The sequence below is a fragment of the Oryx dammah genome, unplaced genomic scaffold, assembly GCF_014754425.2.
Source record: "Oryx dammah isolate SB20612 unplaced genomic scaffold, SCBI_Odam_1.1 HiC_scaffold_7, whole genome shotgun sequence".
Taxonomy (NCBI): domain Eukaryota; kingdom Metazoa; phylum Chordata; class Mammalia; order Artiodactyla; family Bovidae; genus Oryx; species Oryx dammah.
In genome coordinates, this window is record NW_024070191.1 from 38,796,272 (window position 1) to 38,816,306 (window position 20,035).

The 20,035-nt window shown below is 52.8% G+C and overlaps 1 protein-coding gene across 2 annotated transcripts in view; it reads right to left on the minus strand.

Moving 5' to 3' along the window:
- Positions 1 to 20,035, minus strand: part of RARB (retinoic acid receptor beta) — a 181,856-nt gene that overhangs the window by 5,443 nt on the left and 156,378 nt on the right. For both annotated transcript variants that reach the window (XM_040243297.1, XM_040243298.1), the window contains exon 5: positions 15,786 to 15,962. In XM_040243297.1, coding sequence (XP_040099231.1) covers positions 15,786 to 15,962 — 177 coding nt within the window. The remainder of the gene's footprint in view (positions 1 to 15,785; positions 15,963 to 20,035) is intronic.

Here is a 20,035-nt window from a genome sequence, read left to right on the forward strand (position 1 = left end):
TGGGGTGGGCGCCCCTCGCCCGAGAGCCGGGCTGCGGACGAGGGGCTGGCGGGGGCGCAGCGCTCAGAGGCGGGCGAGGCCGGCCGTCCTCGCGGCAGGGGCCCCGGGGCAGGCGGGTGCCCATCCGTCACTCGCCGGCTGCAGTCGTCCCAGCGCCGCGGGCCTCCAGACCCCGGCCTCCGCCTTCCCCGGCACCGGCTGTGCCTGCGACCCTCCACGCGGGTCCGCGGGCAGCCGATCCTCTACCTGGGGCTCAGCGCGCCGTCGCCTCCTCGGGGAGCAGGGAACACTCGTCCTAAAAAATACCACTTCATACCACTTCACCCCATTTTTTTTCGAACCATGAAATAAAACTGTTTAAGAGCTGAGGTGTAACACACGTGGTGGTGTGAAACCACTCTGTGCGGCCCCTCCTCCGGGGAGTGGAACTTCAGCCCGCCTGCAAAGGGGGCGCAGCCCGCGACCTGGCCCTGAGACGGGGCACAGGGGCCGGCCGGGCCGTGACAAGGCCACGGGAGGCGGCTGCTGCGTCCCCAGCAGCCCAGCCCTCTGCTCAGCAGCAGCCGCAGCCTCCGGGCAAGTGTGATGAGCCGGCCTGGAAGCATCGGCCGCCCCGGTCGGGCCTGCAGATGAGGCAGCCCCCCGAGTACCCACGGCCACCCCCGCCGTGAGCTCCCAACAGCGGGGGCTGCGGGACGAGACTGTCCTGGGGGCTCAGTCTCGGGGGACAGAGCGGGACGCGCGCGCCCCGTGTGAGCGCGCCCAGCCCTCCCGGCCACACCCCCAGACCCGCGGCCAGGACCCGCGCCCCGCGGCTCCCTCCGCGCAGCTCCACCCGGCCGGCTGGCTGGCTGGCTTGGGGCTGTCACTGCCGCGCGCCAGTGCGAACCCTTGGGCGGGGACGCCCTGCTGTCCCCTCAGCACCGAGCGACGCGGCCACACGGCGGTGACGAGGGAACAGGCACCCACTTACTGAGGAACATCTCCCACCTGCTAACCCCCTGCAAGGGGCGTATGGAATCCGGCGATTTCTAAGTGCTTTGGGAGAGAAACATCCGTTCACCATCTCGTTCTCTGCACTGACTGTCTGGCCCTCGGGGCAGGTCCTGACTGGAGCGCCTAACCCCGGGGGCTGTGGTGTGACGAGGCCGCCCCACCGGACAGCGGCCGCCCGAGACCTGCGGCGCGGGGCTGCCCGAGAAGGAAACGCGGGGCGGTGAGCCCAGCCTGAGGTCAGGCTCGGGGAGACACGCCAGGCGAGATTAACAGGCCACCGCGGGCCCTGGCATCGCGGCCACCGGCTTGGCCCCTGGCCCCCGGCCCGGCAGGTACTGAAGGGTCAGCTGGCTGCAGACACGTCTGCAGAGCGGAAGGGGCCCGGGCTCACCAGCTACCTGCGAACCACCATCGGCTGGAGGCCTGGAACCTACTGACAGACACACTCCACTTCCAAAGACACAGCAGCACCACAGTGACTGGTAGGAGGGGCACTTCCACAGAACAAACGAATCCCACACCTGCTGCGGGAAGGGCACCGACCCACACGCTGGACAGCGATGCCACAGAGATTCTCTCCCGACAACCAGAGCCCCATGCCCACTGCCCAGCCCGGGGGGTCTGGCGCTGGGAGGAGGAGCCCCGGAGCTTCTGGCTTTGGAGGCCAGCGGGGCCTGACTGCAAGGAGTCCACAGGACTCGGGGCACCAGGGACTCCTCATGGGGAGGCACACGAGGCTCACGCGCCCTGAGACCCAGCAAAAGCAGACTCCTCGGGAGCGTGGCCGGGGAGAGGGGCCAGGGACGCCTGTCAGAGCGGACGCCCCCAGAGGCCGCCGTCTGCACTGAGGCCTGGCCCGCCCAGCGGGTTCCAGCGTGGGGACACCTCAGGCCGAATGACAGGCGAGAGGACAGCCCCGCCGGCGGCAGGCTGGCTGAGCCCACAGCTGCCTCAAGCGCACCACTTGACACGGTCCTCCCACCACAGGGCCAAGACCCAGCTGCGCCCCGCAGCGGGCGGGCTCCAGCCCTTCCCACCAGCAGGGCTGCGCAAGTCCCCGAACCAACCTCACCCTCCACTGGGCAGACACCAGAACCCAGAATTACAGTTCTGCCTTGAGGAAGAGAGACCACAAACCCAGAAAGTTGGGCAAAAATAAGATGGCAGAGAAATATGTCTCAGACAAAGGAAGAAGATGAAATCCCAGAAAAATAACTAAGTGGGGTAGAGAGAGGCAATCTGTCCGAAAAAGAATTCAGAGTAATGGTACTCAAGATGGTCCAAGATCTCAGAAAAGGAACAAAGAATAGACCAATAAAATACACAACATGTTTAACAGAGACCTAGAAAATTTAACAAACAAAAGGCTGTACAACACAGTAATTGAAATGAAAAATACATTAGAAGGTCAGACAAAGACAACACAAAAAAAGTTACGGGCCAGTATCACTGATGAACATAGACGCAAAAATCCTCAACAAAATTCTAACAAACAGATTCCAACAACACATTAAAAAACCTCATTCACCATGATCAATTTGGGTTTATCTGAAGGATGTAAGGATTCTTCAGTATATGCAAAATTGATGTGATATATCATAATAACAAATTGAAAGATATGATAATCTCAATAGATGCAGAAAAACCCTTTGACAAAATTCAGCACACATTTATGATAAAAACTCTTCAAAAAATGGGCACAGAAGGAACCTACCTCAACGTAGTTAAGGCCATATATGATAAACCCACAGCAAACATTATTCTCAACGGTGAAAAAATGAAAGCATTCCCTCTAAGATCAGGAACAATACAAGGATGACAAGCTCACCACTATTAATTCTACATACTTTTGGGAAGTCCTAGCTTCGGCAATCAGACAAGAAAATGAAATAAAAGGAATCCAGGTTGGAAAAGAAGAATTAAACCTCTCACTATTTGCAGATGACATGATACTGTACAGAGAAAACCCTAACGATGGTATCAGAAAGTTACTAGAGCTCATCAGTGAATTTAGCAAAGGTGCAGGACACAAAATCAACACCCAGAAATCACTTGCATTTCTATATACTAACAATGGAAAATCAGAGAAATTAAGGAATCAATTCCATTCACCAATGCAACAAAAAAAATTAAATATCTAGGAATAAACTCACCTAAGGAGACAAAAGAACTGATTACAGAAAATTATGACACTGATTAAAGAGACCAAAGATGACACACACAGATGGAGAGAGGGTCCACATTTCTGGGCTGGAAGAATCAATACTCTGAAAATGACTATTACCAAATGCAATCTACAGATTCAATGTGATGCCTATCAAATTACCAATGCATTTTTCACAGAACCGGAACAAAACTATTTCACAATTTACATGGAAACACAAAAGACCCCGAACAGCCAAACCAATCTTGAGAAAGAAGAATGGAGCTGGAGGAATCAACCTCCCTAAAGTCAGGGCCTGACTTCAGACTATACTACAAAGCTACAGTCATCCAGACAGTGTGGTACTGGCACAAAACAGAAATGCTGATCAATGGAACGAGACAGAAACCCAGACATGGACCCATGCACCTATGGGCACCTTATTTTTGACAAAGGAGGCAAGACTAGACAATATACAAGAGGCCAAGATAGCTTCTTCCATAAGTGGTGCTGGGAAAACTGGACGGCTACACGTAAAAGAATGAAACTAGAACACTTCCTAACACCATCAATTCAGTTCAGTTCAGTCGCTCAGTCGTGTCCAACTCTTTGCGACCCCATGAACCGCAGCACGCCAGGCCTCCCTGTCCATCACCAGCTCCCAGAGTCCACCCAAACCCATGTCCATCGAGTCCGTGATGCCATCCAGCCATCTCATCCTCTGTCGTCCCCTTCTCCTCCTGCCTCCAATCCTTCCCAGCATCAGTGTCTTTTCCAATGAGTTAACTCTTCGCATAAGGTGGCCAAACACAAAGATAAACTCAAAATGGATTAAAGACCTAAATGTAAGACCAGAAACTATAAAACTCTGAGGATAACACAGGCAGAACACTTGATGACATAAATCAAAGCGAGATCCTCTGTGACCCTCCGCCTGGAGTCATAAAAGTAAAAGTAGACAAGTGGGGCCTCATTAACCTTAAAAAAGTTTTTGCACAGCAAAGGAAACTATTAACAAGGTGAAAGACAACCCTCAGAATAGGAAAAATAATAGCAAATGAAACAACTGACAAAGGATTAATTTCCAAAGTATACAAGCAGCTGATACAACTCAATGCCAGAAAAGCAAACCACCCAGTCAAAAAGTGGGAAAAAGACCTAAATACATATTTCTCCAAAGACAACATCCAGAGGGCTAACAAACACGAAAAGCTGCTCAACATCACTCGTTATTAGAGAAATGCACATCGAAACAGCAATGAGCTATCACCTCACACCAGTCAGAATGGCCATCATCAAAAAGTACAAACTACTGGAGAGGGTGTGGAGGAAAGGGCGCCCTCCTGCACTGCTGGTGGGAATGTAAACTGGTACAGCCTCTGTGGAAGACGGTATGGAGATTCCTTAAAAAAATTAAGAATAAAGCCACCATATGACCCAGCAATCCCACTCCCAGGCATATACCCTGAGCAAACCAAAACTGAAAAAGAGACACGTGCCCCAATGTTCACTGCAGCATGAGTTACAATACCGAGAGCATGGAAGCAACCAAGATGGCCATCGACAGATGAACGGACGAAGAAGCTGTGATACGTCTATACGATAAAATGTTACTCAGCCTTAAAAAGGAATGCACTTGAGTCAGTTCTGATGAGGTGGATGACCCCAGAGTCTGTTATACAGAATGAAGTCAGTCAGAAAAGCAAAAACAAGTATCATAGACTAATGCAAATATATGGAATCTAGAAAGATTATACTGACGAGCAGCAATGGAAACACAGACATCAAGAGACTTATGGACATGGTGGGGGCAGGAAGGAGAGTGGGGGGTGTATGGAGAGAGCAACATGGAAACTTAATTACCATATATGCAAAACAGCCAGCCAACGGGGATGTGCTGGGTGCTCTGGGGACCGCAAACGGGCTCTGTATCAACCTAGAGGGATGGGGTGGGGAGGGCACATGTGGCGAATTCACGTCGATGTTTGGCAGAAACCAACACAATTCTATAAAGCAACTAACCTTCAGTTAGATAAAATACACTAGAAGGAAGAAACAGCAGAATAGCTGAGCAGAATGAATACATAAACTGAAGACTAAATGCTCAAAATCACTGCCACGGAATAAAGAAAAAGGAATGAAATGAGGACAATCTAAGAGGCCCGCGGGACAACACTGAATCCACCACCATTCTCCTCATGTGGGGCCCACAGGAGATGAGAGGAAGGACCTGAGAAAACATCTGAAGAGGTGATAGCTGAAAAGTTTCCTAACACTGCAAAGGAAACAGTCACCCAAGCCCAGGAAGTGCAGAGCCTCAGGCAGGACAAACTCAAGGAGCCACATGCCAAGACACATGGTAATCAAACTGAAAAATGAAAAGACAGAGAAAATATTGAAAGCGAAAAGGGAAAAGCAACAAAGTAACATACTAGGAAATCTCCACAAGGTTATCAGTTTATCTTCCAGGAGAAACTGTGGGGACCAGAAGGGAGTGGATGAGGTGTTTAAGGTCAGGAAAAGCAAGAAGCTGCAACCCAAAATACTCTACCCAGCAAGACTCTCATTCAGATTTGGCAGAGAAATGAAAAGCTCTGCAGACAAGCAAGAGGCTAAGAGCATCCAGCACTATCGAATCAGCTTTGGAACAAACGCAAAAGGAACTTCTCTAAGCAGAAAATTAAACGCTGCAACTAGAAGCACAAGAATCATGAATGGAAAAACTCACTGGTAAAGGCAAGCACACAGTACAGGTAGGAAATCACCCCCACAGAACATGACCTCAAAACCAGCAACTGAGAGAGGAGGAGAGAGCACAAGCAGGACACTGGAAATTAAACGACCAGCAACTTAAAACAGCTTGCTTATGTACAGACTTTGGCATCAAAACCTCATAGTAACCATAAACCAAAACTGTACAACAGATACACACACACACAAAAGAGAAAGCAATCCAAACAACAATAAAGGCAGTCATCAAATCACAAAAGGGAACCAAAGAGATAGGGGGGAAAAAGGCATACAAAAACAGATTCGCTCCAGATGGCAGAATATGAGGACTTGAGCTCATTCCCTTCTCACACCACCACCAAAATCACAACTGATGAAAAATCATCATCATCATCATCAAAAAACAAAAACCACACTGGAATCTACTAAAAAGATACTCCACGCCCAAAGACAAAGAAGCCACAACGAAATGGTAGGGGGGAGGAATCACAATAAAATCAAACCCCATACCCTTCGGGTGGGCAATGCAAAAACTGGGAAACAGTCACAGCAGAGAAGCTCTGCCCAGGCGTCCCAGCCTGGGGCTCTGGCGATGGGAAGAGGAGCCCCCAGAGAGTCCGGCTTTGAGGGCAAGCAGGTGTGACTGCAGGAATTCCAGGCAAGTGGGGGAGAGACTCTACTCCTGAAGGGCACACACGAGGACCTGTGCACCCCAGGGCCCTGGGGAAGAAGCGGTGGCCTCGCGAGAGACTGGCACTGCAGGGTCCCCTGCGGAGGCTGTGGGGGGTGCGGAGGGCACGTGTCTGAGGCTCACTATGGGGACAAAGGCAGCGGCAGCAGCAACTCTGGGACATGCCCACTGGTGTGACCCCCCCGAAGGCCACCATCAGCCCCATCAAACATCCCATAGGAGCCCATGCTGGGCCACCTAAGGCCAAGCAACACGGCACGGGGACACGGCCTGTACCATCAGCAGACAAGCTTCAGGTCTCCCTGAGCACAGGCCTGCGCCCTAGAGGGACAAGACCCAACTCTACCTGCTAGTGGAGTCCCATCAGGGAGCCAGGACAAGCCTCCTAGCCTCAGCCACCAGGGAACAGAAGCAAGAATGACAATTCTGCAGCCCGTGGCACAGAAAATACAATCACGGAAAGTTAAGACAAAATGAGACATCAAAGGAATATTCCCAAATGAAGGAAGGAGATGGAACCCCAGAACAACGACTAAGTGAAGAGGTGACAGGCAACCTACTATAAAAAGAACTCAGAAGAGTTATAGTGAAGAGGACCCGCGAGTTCAGAAAAAGAGTGGAGGAAACGCAGAAAGGGTGCAAGAGCCGTTTAACACACACCGAGAAGAACCGAAGAAAAACCAGACAGAGACAAGCAATAACTGAAACGAAAAACACATCCCAAGGGGTCAAACCAGAACAAGTGAGGAAGAAGACCGGATAAAGCGAGCTGGAACACAGAATGCGGGAGAGCACTGCCAGGGAGCAGAGTGGAGAGAAGAGGAGGAGGGAGGAGACCTCTGGAACAATGCTGAGCGCACCAACATGCTCACGGAGGAGAGAGCACGGACCCGAGAAAGCACCTGAAGATGTGACAGCTGAAAATATCCATAACACGAGAAAGGAAATACTGAAGTCCAGGAAGTACAGAGAGTCCCAGGCAGGATAAACCCAAGGAGAAAGATGTCGAGACCCGTAGTAATCAAATCAGCAAAAATCAAAGGCAAAGAAAAAATATTAGAAGCAACAAAGGAACAGTAACAAATAACACACGAAAGAACTCCCTGAGGGTATCAGCAGATTTCTCAACAAACTCTGCAGGCCAGAAGGGCGTGGCACAACATTTTTAAAGTGATAAAAGGGAAGAACTACAACCAAGAATGACCCACCCAGCAAGGCGCTCACTCACACCTAAGAGAAAAATCAAAAGATTCACAGACAAGCAAAAGCTGAGAATTCTGCATTACCAAACCAGCTTTATAACAAATACTAGGGGAACTTCTCTAAGTGGAAAAGAAAAGGCCAAAACTAGAAACATGAAAATTATGAACGGAAAAGCTTACCAGTGAAAGCAAACAGACAGTCAAGGTAGGAAATCACCCCCACACGAAATGACATCAACCCAGGCACCGAGACGCCAGGGGGCAGACACGGAGACCGCAGGCGCATCTGAAATGAAAGGGCCAGCAGCTTCAGAAGCACACAGACCTTGCTCACACACAAGATGCCACGTCAAAACCTCACGGCGAGGCTTCCCTGGTGTCCACTGGCTAGGAATCCACCTTGCAAGGCAGGGGACACAGGTGTGATCCCTGGCAGTGGCCACCCACCCCAGGGTTCTTGCCTGAAGAATCCCACGGACGGAGGAGCCTGGTGGGCCGCAGTCCACGGGGTCGCAGACTGGGTCATGGGGCCATGACTGAGGGACTTAGCACAGCACCGGGGAACCAAGAGCTCCTACGCTGCGGAGCTGCCAAGCCCACGCGATCCAACCACCGAGCACCTGTGCTGAGTACTGAGCCCAAACACCACAGCGAGTCTGTGGGCCATGGGAGAGAGCCCCATGGGCGCAACGCACAGCCCACGTGCGGCAGCCGAATGACTCCATTTTTTGTTTTTTTTTTTCAAGAAAAACTCATGGTAATTGCAAACAGAAAAATCTACAACAGATACACCAAACAGAAAAGGGAATCCAAACACAACGCTAAAGTTAATCATCAAGTCAAGAGAAGGGGTTTCCCTGGGGGTAGAGTGGTTAAACACTGCCTGCCAAGGCAGGCTCCAGAAGATTCCACTCGCTGTGGCCAACTAAGCCTGTGCGCCACACTGCTCTGGGGCCTGCAAGCCACAACTGCTGAAGCCGGTGAGCGCCAGCAGCTGAAGCCCGCCTGCCCGAGAGCCTGCGTTCGGCAGCAAGAGAGGCCCGTGCACGGGCACTACAGAGGGTCCTCGCACGCCTGAACGCAGCAGCAAAGACTGAGCGCCGTTCAGCTCAGTCACTCAGTCGTGTCCAACCCCATGAATTGCAGCATGTCTGGCCTCCCTGTCCATCACCAACTCTCGGAGTTTACCCAAACTCAGGTCCATTGAGTCGGTGATGCCATCCAACCGTCTCCTCCTCTGTCGTCCCCTTCTCCTGCCCCCAATCCCTCCCAGCATCAGGGTCTTTTTCAGTGAGTCAGCTCTTTGCATCAGGTGGCCAAAGGACTGGAGCTTCAGCTTCAGCATCAGGCCTTCCAGTGAATGTTCAGGACTGGTCTCCTTCTGACCCATTTCAGCCAGTCTGTGTCTTTTGGTTGGAGCATTTATTCTGCAAGAGACCCACTTCAGACATAGGAAAGTGTATTCCATATTCCATGCAAAGAGAAATGGAAAGAAGGCTCAAAGAGCAACACTCATATCAGACAGACAGACTTTCTTTTTTCAAATGTGCTTCTCTGGCTGCCCCAGGTGGCAGTGCGGTGCGCTGGCCCAGCAGCTGCGGCCGCAGGCTCAGGGGCTCTGCAGCATGTGGGATCTTAGCTCCCCAACCAGGGGGCGGACCGTGTCCCCTGCACTGCAAGGTGGATTCCTAACCACTGGACTGCCAGGGAAATCCTACAAACAGACTTTAAAATAAAGACTCATAAGAGCCAAAAAGAGGCAGGACATAGAGACCACAAGGAACTGTCAATATGTGTATCCAGCACAGGAGCACACCAAGAGATAGTGCAAACACCAAGGGCCATCAAAGGGAAAACCAACAGCAACCCAGCAGCAGTGGGGACTTTACCACTTTTCACCAAGAAAATGGAACTGTAAATATGTATATGCACCACAGGAGCGCACCAAGAGATAGTGCAAACACCAAGGGCCATCAAAGGGAAAACAACAGCAACCCAGCAGCAGTGGGGACTTTAACACTTTTCATCAAGAAAATGGAACTGTAAATATGTATATGCACCACAGGAGCGCACCAAGAGATAGTGCAAACACTAAGGGCCATCAAAGGGAAAACCAACAGCAACCCAGCAGCAGTGGGGACTTTAACACTTTTCATCAATGGACAGATCATCTAACACCAAAATCAACACCGAAACACAGGCTTTAAATGACGCATTAAACCAGATGGACTTAATCGATATTCATAGAGCATTTAATCCAGAATCAGCAAATACACATTCTTCTCAAGTGTACAGGGAACATTCTCCAGAACAGATCATATGCTGAGCCACAAAGCAAACCTATGCAAATTCAAGAAAACTGAGAGCATATCAAGCATCTTCTCTGACCACAACTCTATGAGATCAGAAATCAACTGTTAAGGAAAAAATTCTAAAAAACACAAAAACCTGGAGGCTAAGCAATGTTATTAAACAAACAACGGACTGCTGAAGAAATCAAAGAGGAAACCAAAAAATTCCTAGAGATGAGTGAAAATGAAAACATCACAACCCAAACGCCTACGGGATTCAGCAAAAGCAGTTCTAAGAGGGAAATTTGCAGCAATACAAACGTACCTCAAGAAACAAACAAAACCCCCCTCAAACAACCCAATCTTATACCTAGAGCAGTTAGACAAAGAACAACAACAAAACCTCAAAGTTTGAAAAAATCATAGAGCAAGGCAGAAAAAATAGAAACGAACAACAACAAAAAAAAAACAGCAAAGGTCAATGAAGTCAAAAAGCCATTTCTTTGAGAAGATAAAGAAAATTGATAAACCTTTAGCTACATTCATCCAAAAAAAAAAAAAAAAAGAAATCAGAAATGAAAAAAGAGAAGGTACAGTGCAAAGAAACAGAATCGTAAAAGATTATTATCACAAGCAACTATATGCTGATAAAACTGACAACCCAGAAGAAACTGACAAACTAAGAAGAAAGGAAGACGGAAGGAGGTAGGAAGAGATAGAAAATATGAACAGACCAATCAGTCAGACATCCTGAAACTGAAACTGTGATTTAAAAACTTTTGACAAACAAGAGTCTAGAACCAGATGGCTTCGCAGGCAAATTCTATCAAACATTAAGAGGAAAGTTAATGCCTATCCTTCTGAAACTCTTCCCAAAAGTTTCAGAGGACAGAACGCTGCCCAACTCACTCTCCAAGGCCACCATCACCTTGATACCAAAACCAGGTATGACATCACAGAAAAGGAAAATTACAGGCTGAGAGTCCTGATGAACACAAGATACAAAAATCCTCAACAAAATACCAGCAAACCGAATCCAACAATACATTTAAAGGATCATACGCCACAGCAACAGGGATTATCAGAGATGTACGGATTTCTCAATATCTGCAAATCAATGTCATCACATTAACAACCTGAAGAATAAAAACCGTATGATCATCTCAACAGATGCAGAGAAAAGTGTTAGACAAAATCCAACCCCATTTATGATCAAAAACTCTACAGAAAATGGACAGAGAGAGAATCTTCTTCAACATAATAAAGAACATATATAACAGACACATAACTATCGTCATACCCAACGGTGAAGAGCCGAAAGCCTTTCCTCCGAGACTGAGAACAAGAGAAGGATGCCCACTCTTGCCACTTTTATTCAACATTTATGGAAGTCCTAGCCACAGCAATCAGAGAAGAAAAATAAAAGGAATCCACACTGGAAAAGAAGCTAGCCTGTGTCACTGAAGAGGGCATGACAGTACACATAAAAATCCTACGGTGGCTACCAGAAACCCCCTGGAGCTCGTCAGTGAACACAGTGAGGTGCGCGCACAAAAGAGATACACAGAAACCCCTTGCGCATTTACACACTGATAATGAAAGATCAGAAAGACAAATTAGGGAAACAATCCCACTTAGCTCTGCAACAAAAATAACACAATACCTAAGAATAAACCTAGTATCTAAGGAGGCCAAAGACCCGTATCCTGATACCTGTAAGATGCTGATGAACAAAACTGATATTGATACACGGATGGAAAGATATACCGCATGCTTGGAGTGGAAGAATCAAAATTGTCAAAATGAAACATACTATTCATGGAAATCCATAGATTCAATACAATCCCTATTAAATTACCAATAGTATTTATCACAGAACTAGAATAAAAAAAAAATCCCTAAAAATCTGTACAGAAACACATAAAACCCAGAAGCCAAAGCAATCTTGAAAGAGAGAAATGGAGCAAATGGAACAGGGAAGATCGAGCCCCATCTTCAGACCACACTACAGAGCGGCAGGCATCAAAAGCAGCATTTTCTGGCACAAAACAGAAACCAACATGAATGGAACAATACAAAGCCCACAGATAAACCATGCCCCATCATCAATCCATCTATGACAAAGGAGACAAGGCTACACAGTGTCAGAAAAACAGTCTCTTCAACAAACGGTGCAGAGAAACCTGAACAGTTACATACAAAAAAAAAAAAAAAGAAAACCAGATCATTCTTTAACACTACACACAAAAATAAGCTCAAAATGGATTAGAGACCTAAATCTGAGACTGGACACTTAAATCTCCTAGAGGAAAACACAGAACTCACTCTGATATAAAACTGGAACAGTATCTTTTTTGATCCATCTCCCAGAATAATGGAAATAACAATGAAAATAAACAAATAGCATCTACTCAGAAGCTTCTGCACAGCAAAGGAAACAAGAAACAAAATGAGAAGACACCCACAGACTGGGAGAGAATACTTACAAATGAGGCGACTGACAAGGGAATAGACCCCCGAATTTAGCAACAGTTCAAGATGCTTAACAGCTTCAAAACGAACAACCCACTTAACAGATGCTTCTCCAAAGAACATGTACAGACAGCAAACAGGCACGTGAAAAGATGTTTGACATTGCTAGTTATTGAAAATTCAAATCAGAACCACAATCAGATATTAATATCACCTCATTTCAACCAGAATGGCTATCATCAAAAAAAATCCACAAACAATAAATGCTGGAGAGGGTGCAGAGAGACGGGAGCCCTCCTCCACTGTTGGTGGGAATGTAAATTGGTGCACCCACCCTGGAGTAACAGTGCGGAGGGTCCTTAAGAAACTAAAAATAGATCTACCATAGGCGATCGAGCAACCCCATTCCTGAGCGTATATTCAGAGAAAACATAATTCGAAAAGATACATGCACCCTTAGGTTCAAAGCAGCACTGTAATAGCTAAGACACGGAAGCAACCTGTATCCGTTGACAGATGAATGGATAAAGATGTGGTATACGTGTATACAATGGAATACCATTCAGCCATTTGAAAAAATGAAATAATGCCATTTGCAGGAACACGGATGGACCTAGAGATGATCACACCAAGTGCAATAAGACAGAGGATGCAAAATGTCACAGGCTATCAGTTACAAGTGGAATCTAAACTATGATACAAAAGAACTTATTTACAGAACAGAACCAGACTTTGGGGGAAAAACCTTGCAGTTACTATGGGGGAAAGCGGAGGAGAGCGATGAATTAGGAGTTTGCGTGAATATGTGCACACTACTGTATCTAATCAACAAGGACCTCCTGTGTAGCAGAGGGAACTCTGCTCAGAGTGCTGTAATAACCTATGTGGAAAACCTCTGGGAGAAGAGGAGAGATACACGTATAGCTGAACTGCTTCCCTGTGCGCCTGAAACAAACACAACATTGCCAATCAACTGCTGTTGCTCACTCGCCAAGTTGTGTCCGACTGCGACCCCCAGACGGCAGACCCCCGCCCCTCTGCCCTTCACTGTCTCCTGGCGTTGCTCAAACTCATGCCCATTGAGTCGGTGATGCCATCCAACCATCTATGCTCCGTTATAAAATATTTTTTAAAATCTAATAATATGTTTTCGTTAAGCCAATAGATCCAACATACTGTTTTGACATGTTATCAACTTAAAGAATCATAAAGGAAATACCTCACGTTCCTAAGCGCTAAGTCTGAAATCAAGCTTCCTTCACAATCGCAGCTCTCAGACCGGCTGCCTCCATGCAGTCCTGAGCGCACAGCCAGAGACAACGCGTGGGGACGTCTGCGCACACACACGTCTGCGAGTGGCTCACATAGACTCTGGGCTTGCGGGTGACGGTGCTGGTGAGGAGGGCCCGATGGCCAAAGGGAAGAGGGTACTAAGTGTGGGCACTGAGCCAAGGGTTTGCAGACAAGGACCCTCGGTTCTCCCGACAGCCTCACTGCGGAGTCTCTAAGGATGAGAGTTTGAGCGGCGCCAGGAGCCCGTGGGGGACAGAGGAGCCTGGGGTCTGCCGTCCAGGGGGTCGCCGGGTCGGACGACTCGGCAGCTGAGCGACAACAGAGCACAGAGCGTCCCTCCTCTCCACCCCCAGGCCGGCAGGCTGAGGCCTTTCTCCCAGGGAGCCAGGCCTCCACGCACAGAGCTGCTCCTCGCGGGCCGGCCGGCTCCACCGAGGCGCGCGGCAGGGGGCCAGGGTCACGCAGCAGCGCCTCCCTGGACGGACGGCGAGCCCCGAACGGCGCCGGGCGTCGCAGGGGCGGTCCCGGCTGGAGAGCGCGCGGCCTCGGACCATGAGCATGCCGTTTGCCCGTCTTCTTCGGCCCTGCTAGAGCTTAGCCTCCGCCCGCCGCTCCCGAGAGGCCAGCAGAGCGCCATGGAAGACGGCCTGCCTCCGGCCCAGAGCCTGTAGCCGCCCGCAGGCCTCGCAGTCGCTGGCTGAGCCCCGGGCCGGTCCACCCTCTGCCCAGGACCCCGTGAAGGCCCTCTCATGCCTGCCCTACACGTGGGTAAACTGAGGCCAGGACAGGCCACAGAGAGCGTTTCCCCTCCCTCCTGACTCCAAGGAGAAGGGCTGACGCGTGGGCCCCCAGGCAGACGGAGGGAGCGGCCCCTGGACAAACGGAGACCCGGAAGCCGGGAGACCGAGGCCTGGAGGCGCCGGGCCCGCGGGGCGGGGGGCGCAGGGTCAGGACCCCGGGCCCGGGGCCGCCTGGCTGGGACTCAGCCTCGCTGCGAGGTGGGACCCCATGTGGGCATGTGGGGCCGGGTGACGGTCTCCGAGCGCGGCACGTCCAGCGCCGGGGTCAGTCCTTCGGACCAGCCCCCAGCACCAGGACCCAGGGGCCCGCGGGGCTCCATCCTTGCGTCCACACCACAACGCCCCGCTCTCGCCCCGGAGCCTCACCCCCGCACTGCCGCGCACCCGCACCCACCCCCCACCGGAAGACGCCGGTCTCCGCCCACCGGGTCAGGCAAGCTGAGCTTTACCAAGCACAGGCGTGGGCACGAGACAGGCAGCCCAGCTCAGGCATTTCATTGTCCTGAACGTTTCCAGGGCCATCTAAGACCCTCTGATTTCACAAGAAACATCACACACTCAAGGATTCCTGGCAGCTGCAGGTTCCAGAGTAACCAGTAGCACTCTTGGAGAGATCCAGCTCCCCGAGGAAGTCACACACACTCGTGTGTCCTGCATGACTGGACTGTCTGAGTCCTCCTCCTGAGAAGGGCTGTGTGGGTGTGTCTAATTACAGTCACTGTATTTGCTCTGCAGAACTGTTTATACCCGAAGCCAGCAAAGGTGTAACACAAAGAAAAATCGATGCTTTCAAAGCACCTTGAAAGCTCACGTCACTCCCCCTGCATTCGACTTCCTCCAGAGACCCTGCACACTCCACACCAGGCGGGACACGCCCCTGCCGCCTCCACCGCTTCCCTGCTCAAGGGCGCCGCCCCGACAGCGCTGGGCAGAGGACGGGCGTGACAGACCCGCACGCCTCCAAGGCCTGGAAGCCACACTGCGGGGTTGAGGGGCCCTTTCCCAGGCCACCCAGAGGGGCCCCCACCCCAGGGGGAGTAGGTGGTGCTGCCCAGCTCTGAGGGAGCCTGTGGCCGTCAGGCAGCAAACCCAGAGCCCTCGGGGGTCCCCGGGCACCCTGGCCCCTCCTCCCCACTCACCCCGACGGCGGGTGTGGAGCCCACGTACCAGGATGTCGAGGCAGGCGGCCTTCAGCAGGGTGATCTGGTCTGCGATGGTCAGGCCGGTGAAACCTGGCAGGCGTTTGGCAAACTCCACGATCTTAATAATGCACTTGGTGGCCAGTTCACTGAATTTGTCCCAGAGACCCAGGTCCAGCCGGACTCGATGGTCAGCGCTGGAATTCTAGGGGGGGAGAGAAAACTCAGTCAGGGCTAGCTGTGGGAAGCTGGCGGAAGGCAAGGGACTGAACCCGGCTCCTTCTGAACATGCGGACGATTCAGTCTTCACCAGGGAGCCTTGGGGCTGGGGGCAGGGGGGATGTTGGTAGTTGACTTTTTAGCTTAGATTCATCTTTATTAAATGATCAGAATCTCATCCCCCAGACCAGTGGATACCGGAGAAGTGGAGAAGCTCTCTTTAGCAAATACTCCAGCCAATGAAGGGATGGGAGGCGGCGGTGTCACCGCTTTGTAATGATGAACCGACGGCTCCACTCGACCCAGGACAACCACAGGCAGAGGGCCCTTCCTGGGGACACCGAGCTGCCGCATCCAGCCTCACCTGACCACACCAGGGTTTTATGGTTTAGTCTACGTCAATTTGCATTTAGTTTCTATCACCTGCGACAGGAAGACGTCTAACTGATGTCGAGTTATGGGTTAAGATGGACTAGGGGTGAGAGTTTCACATTCTGCTCGCAGAGAGGTGTCAGGACCTGGAGAAGGGGGTCCCGCCCCACGGCCCCCATCAACTCCTGCCTGGACCTTCCTCACCCCGCCCTGGCCTCCTCACAGCACGTTCTTTAACCAAGAGAATGTGAGTATCCTTTTAAAGCCTAAGTCACAGCGAGTCACGGTGCTGCTCCAAGATGTCCCATCTCACTCAGGCTAGAAGGCAAAGTTCTCCCTACGGCCTGCAAGGCTGTCCAGCTGACTTGCCTCCCCCAGATCCCTCTGTCCTGGGGAAGATGCACAGCGGGGCCCGGCCTCAGGCTCTCTGCCCAGGCCGCCCCTCCTGTTGGCCTGCCCTGCTCTGGAGTGCACCCCTCGCCACCAGTCTGGGCAGAGCTGGGCTCCCCCAGCCACTCCGAGACAACCCCCGCAGGGGCCGCCTGCGTTCCGGGCCTGCACTCCCAGCCCTCAGCCCCGACACACCATCCTGTCCCCAGGGGCCACACGGGCCCAGCACTCAGCAGGGGCGCTCAAACGTTTGGAAGTGCATCGCTGAGTGAGGAGCTTCCCGATGTCGACGTGAGGATGAGGCTGGCTGGGGTTGGGAGGGCAGGGGGGTGGGGGTAGGATCTGGCAGGCAGGGAGAGGCAAGGTCAAGGCTGGGGCTTGGGCCCTGGATGCCCTGGGACACACCGCCAACCCAGAGTGCTGGCCCCTCAGCTCACCGAGTCTATACACGGGGCTCTGCTTGTGCAGGCTGGTTCGGAGCTGCAAGGGAGCCGTGTGTGAGGGATGCTCAGAGGCCTGATGCAGGCGGAGGCTGTGGTCCTGCTCACCGCCCCGTCCCCGCAGACATGGCACACCCGGGCAGCGGGAGGCCCCCGTGCACGTCCCTCAGTGCGCTCCGCACTCTGTCTGGCTGTGGAAGGTGACATGAGGGCAGGCCCTCCTCTGGGCTTCCCTGAAGACAGGCCCCTTCTCAGCGCTGGACAAGGAATTCCCTCTAACTCTCAGCAGCTCTCCCCTGGTGGGCGGATCGCCACCCATCTGCAGAGCTAAGGCCCAGCAAAGTGAGCTGCGGTCTGCGGCCCCGGGCCTGCCTCTCAGGGCCCCGCAGAGCCTGGACTTTGTCTCCAGGAGCCTGTCTCCTGGCTGGAAACCCCAGAGACTGGAAGATACTGGGCCTCCCCATGGTGAGGGCGTGACACGCTGCAGCTCCCTGCAGTCCAGAGATTCAGTGAAGAGCAGCCAGCATGTCTGTCCACAGGAGGACGGGGCACAGAGACCCCAACGCACATGCTGTGTGGTCCTCAGACCTGGGCGCTTCCGCCAGCCCTGCCACTCCGGGTGGGGGGGGGAAGGGCCCCCAAGACGGCTGGCGAGAAGCAAGGGAGACGGGGCAGGATCTCCCTGAAGGCGATGTTTCAGGGGTGCTCCCAGACCCCCTTCTAAGATGCAGGGGCCGGGACAGAAGCCTGGAGGCACCACTCTGGCTGGCCTGGTGGTCTCAGCAATCAGGGGCCCTGCTGGAGGGCAGGGTATGGCCTCGGGGCACCAGCTGCCAGATGGAGCGTGGCTGCCACTCCTCCTGGAGACACAGGGTGCTCCGCGACCCGCGCTCCTTCTCCGAGGGCTCCTCACAGAGCCACAGTGCTCCCCTCCCCACACCCCTGAAGCCTGGGAGGGCAGCCTGCACCCCAGGGGCCTGCGAAGTGGGAAAAGCCAGGAACAGCAGAGAGTGGGCCCAGGCCGGCCCGCACCTCCTGGAGATCACATCTGTCAGGCGGAGTCAGGCCCGGGTGAGGCTGCACAGGTCCAGAGGCGGAGCCCTGCCCACCTTGTCTCTGCGCTGCAAAGTCACGTACGTGTCCCTCCTTTAACCTCCTGGGCAGCCCCACGAGGCAGTCCTCGCTCCAAGGTCACGGAGCCCCCAAGCAACCCGGGCAAGGCTTGAACCTGGGCCTCAGAGGCCCTAAGACCCGGATGCCACGGTGATGCTCAGCAAGGAAGCAGAGCAAACGTCCTGGTGCTGGGCTGTTTCCTCTTTGGAGGGTGGGTCATCCCCCACTCTGCCGCCTCAAGGACTTCCTCCTCGCTTTGTTTTTGGGGAGGGGTCAGAAGTCTCCCCAAGGAATGCAGCCCCTGCCCAGGCCTCAGCGTGGAGAGTGGGGCCAGGTTCCTGTGCTTCCCTCCCATAGCCTCCTGGGCCCTGACTAGGGTCCCAAATCTTCCTGAGTTAGGGAAGAGAAGGAGCTCCTCTTTCAGGGATCTGGAGATGGGCAGCTAGCTGTCTTTTAAATTCCTCTCCACCCACTTCTGCCACAGGCGTCTGACGGGGGTGCCAGCTTGGCGAAGGTGCACGAAGTCCCCTCGCAGTGGGAGCTGTTGCCAGTAGGAAAGTTCTTATAGAAAGACCTCATCTCAGAACCAAGAGGCTGCAAGGAATGCATCTTGCCTGCTGTTCTTTATTTACTCCTGCACGCACGTCCCCAAAAGACCAGAAGGCACTTACAGTAAAAAGAGAACTAGATCCTGTACTCTGGGGCAGCTTCGGCAAGGAATCAGGCCGCCCCGAGGTTAGGGGCACCCCCTGGAGATGGGACTTAACAGCCACATTCCCTGCTAGATCCAAAGAGGCAAAATAAACGGGTGCTGGAGGCTCTCAGGGAAGCCCCTGTCCGGGGCTGAGAGCAGACCCTGAGACTAGGAATCGAACACAAGCAGCTCCTTTGAGCAGAAATTCCCGGCAGCATGGGGCGGGGGGAGGGCGGTGGGAGGGGGCTCCACCCTGCTGGGGAGCTCGGGGAGCTGGTCATTCTCTGCCATCGGGCGGGGGTTGCTCCCAGGAGTGTCCATCACCTCCCCTCCAACCCTCCGTGTGTACCACATTCATCCCGCAGCTGCACAAAGCCTTGAGGCAGGTGGTGGGCCTGCCGCGTGAGCCACTGTGACGGGGGGCGGGCTGGATCAGACCTCAAGCCCCGAAAGAATCCCAAAGGAGAGGCTCCCCAGGAGGAGGGAGGTGGGGAAGGGACCAGAGAGGCCCACCCAAGTCCTGGTGTGCCGACCACAGACGGGACCGTCCTGCGGTGAGGTCTGGTCCCAGGCTGCGTGCTCTAGAAAGGCAAGTGCCATCCGTACTTGTGTTTGCCTTGCCCTCCAGACCCGAGTGCCGCCACTTTACCTGATGATCAGGTGAGTCAGGGGCTGCAAGACGGACACGGCCACCCTAAGACAGCCCTGCCAGCAGAAGAGGGCCGGGGCCCCGACCACACAGCAAGTGACCCCTCAACTCTCTCACCGCTGGACCTGGCTCGGAAGCTTCCACCGCCAGGAAGCTCTCCCTGCTGTGACTGTTCGTCTTCTGGAGCGAGAGGTCTGATTTAAGGATAACAGCTCCTCCTCCTACAGAGATGCCCAGGGGCTCCTGCCTCCATCCTGCCTGCTCACCCACCCTCCTGAGGGGCAGGGTACTGTCTGGGGTTAAAAGAGCTGCCTTCAGACTGCCTATGTCTAAAGCCACTTGGTATCTATGGGACGTGGGGAAAGAGACTTCTCTGAGACAAGGAGGCCTTGGAAGGAACC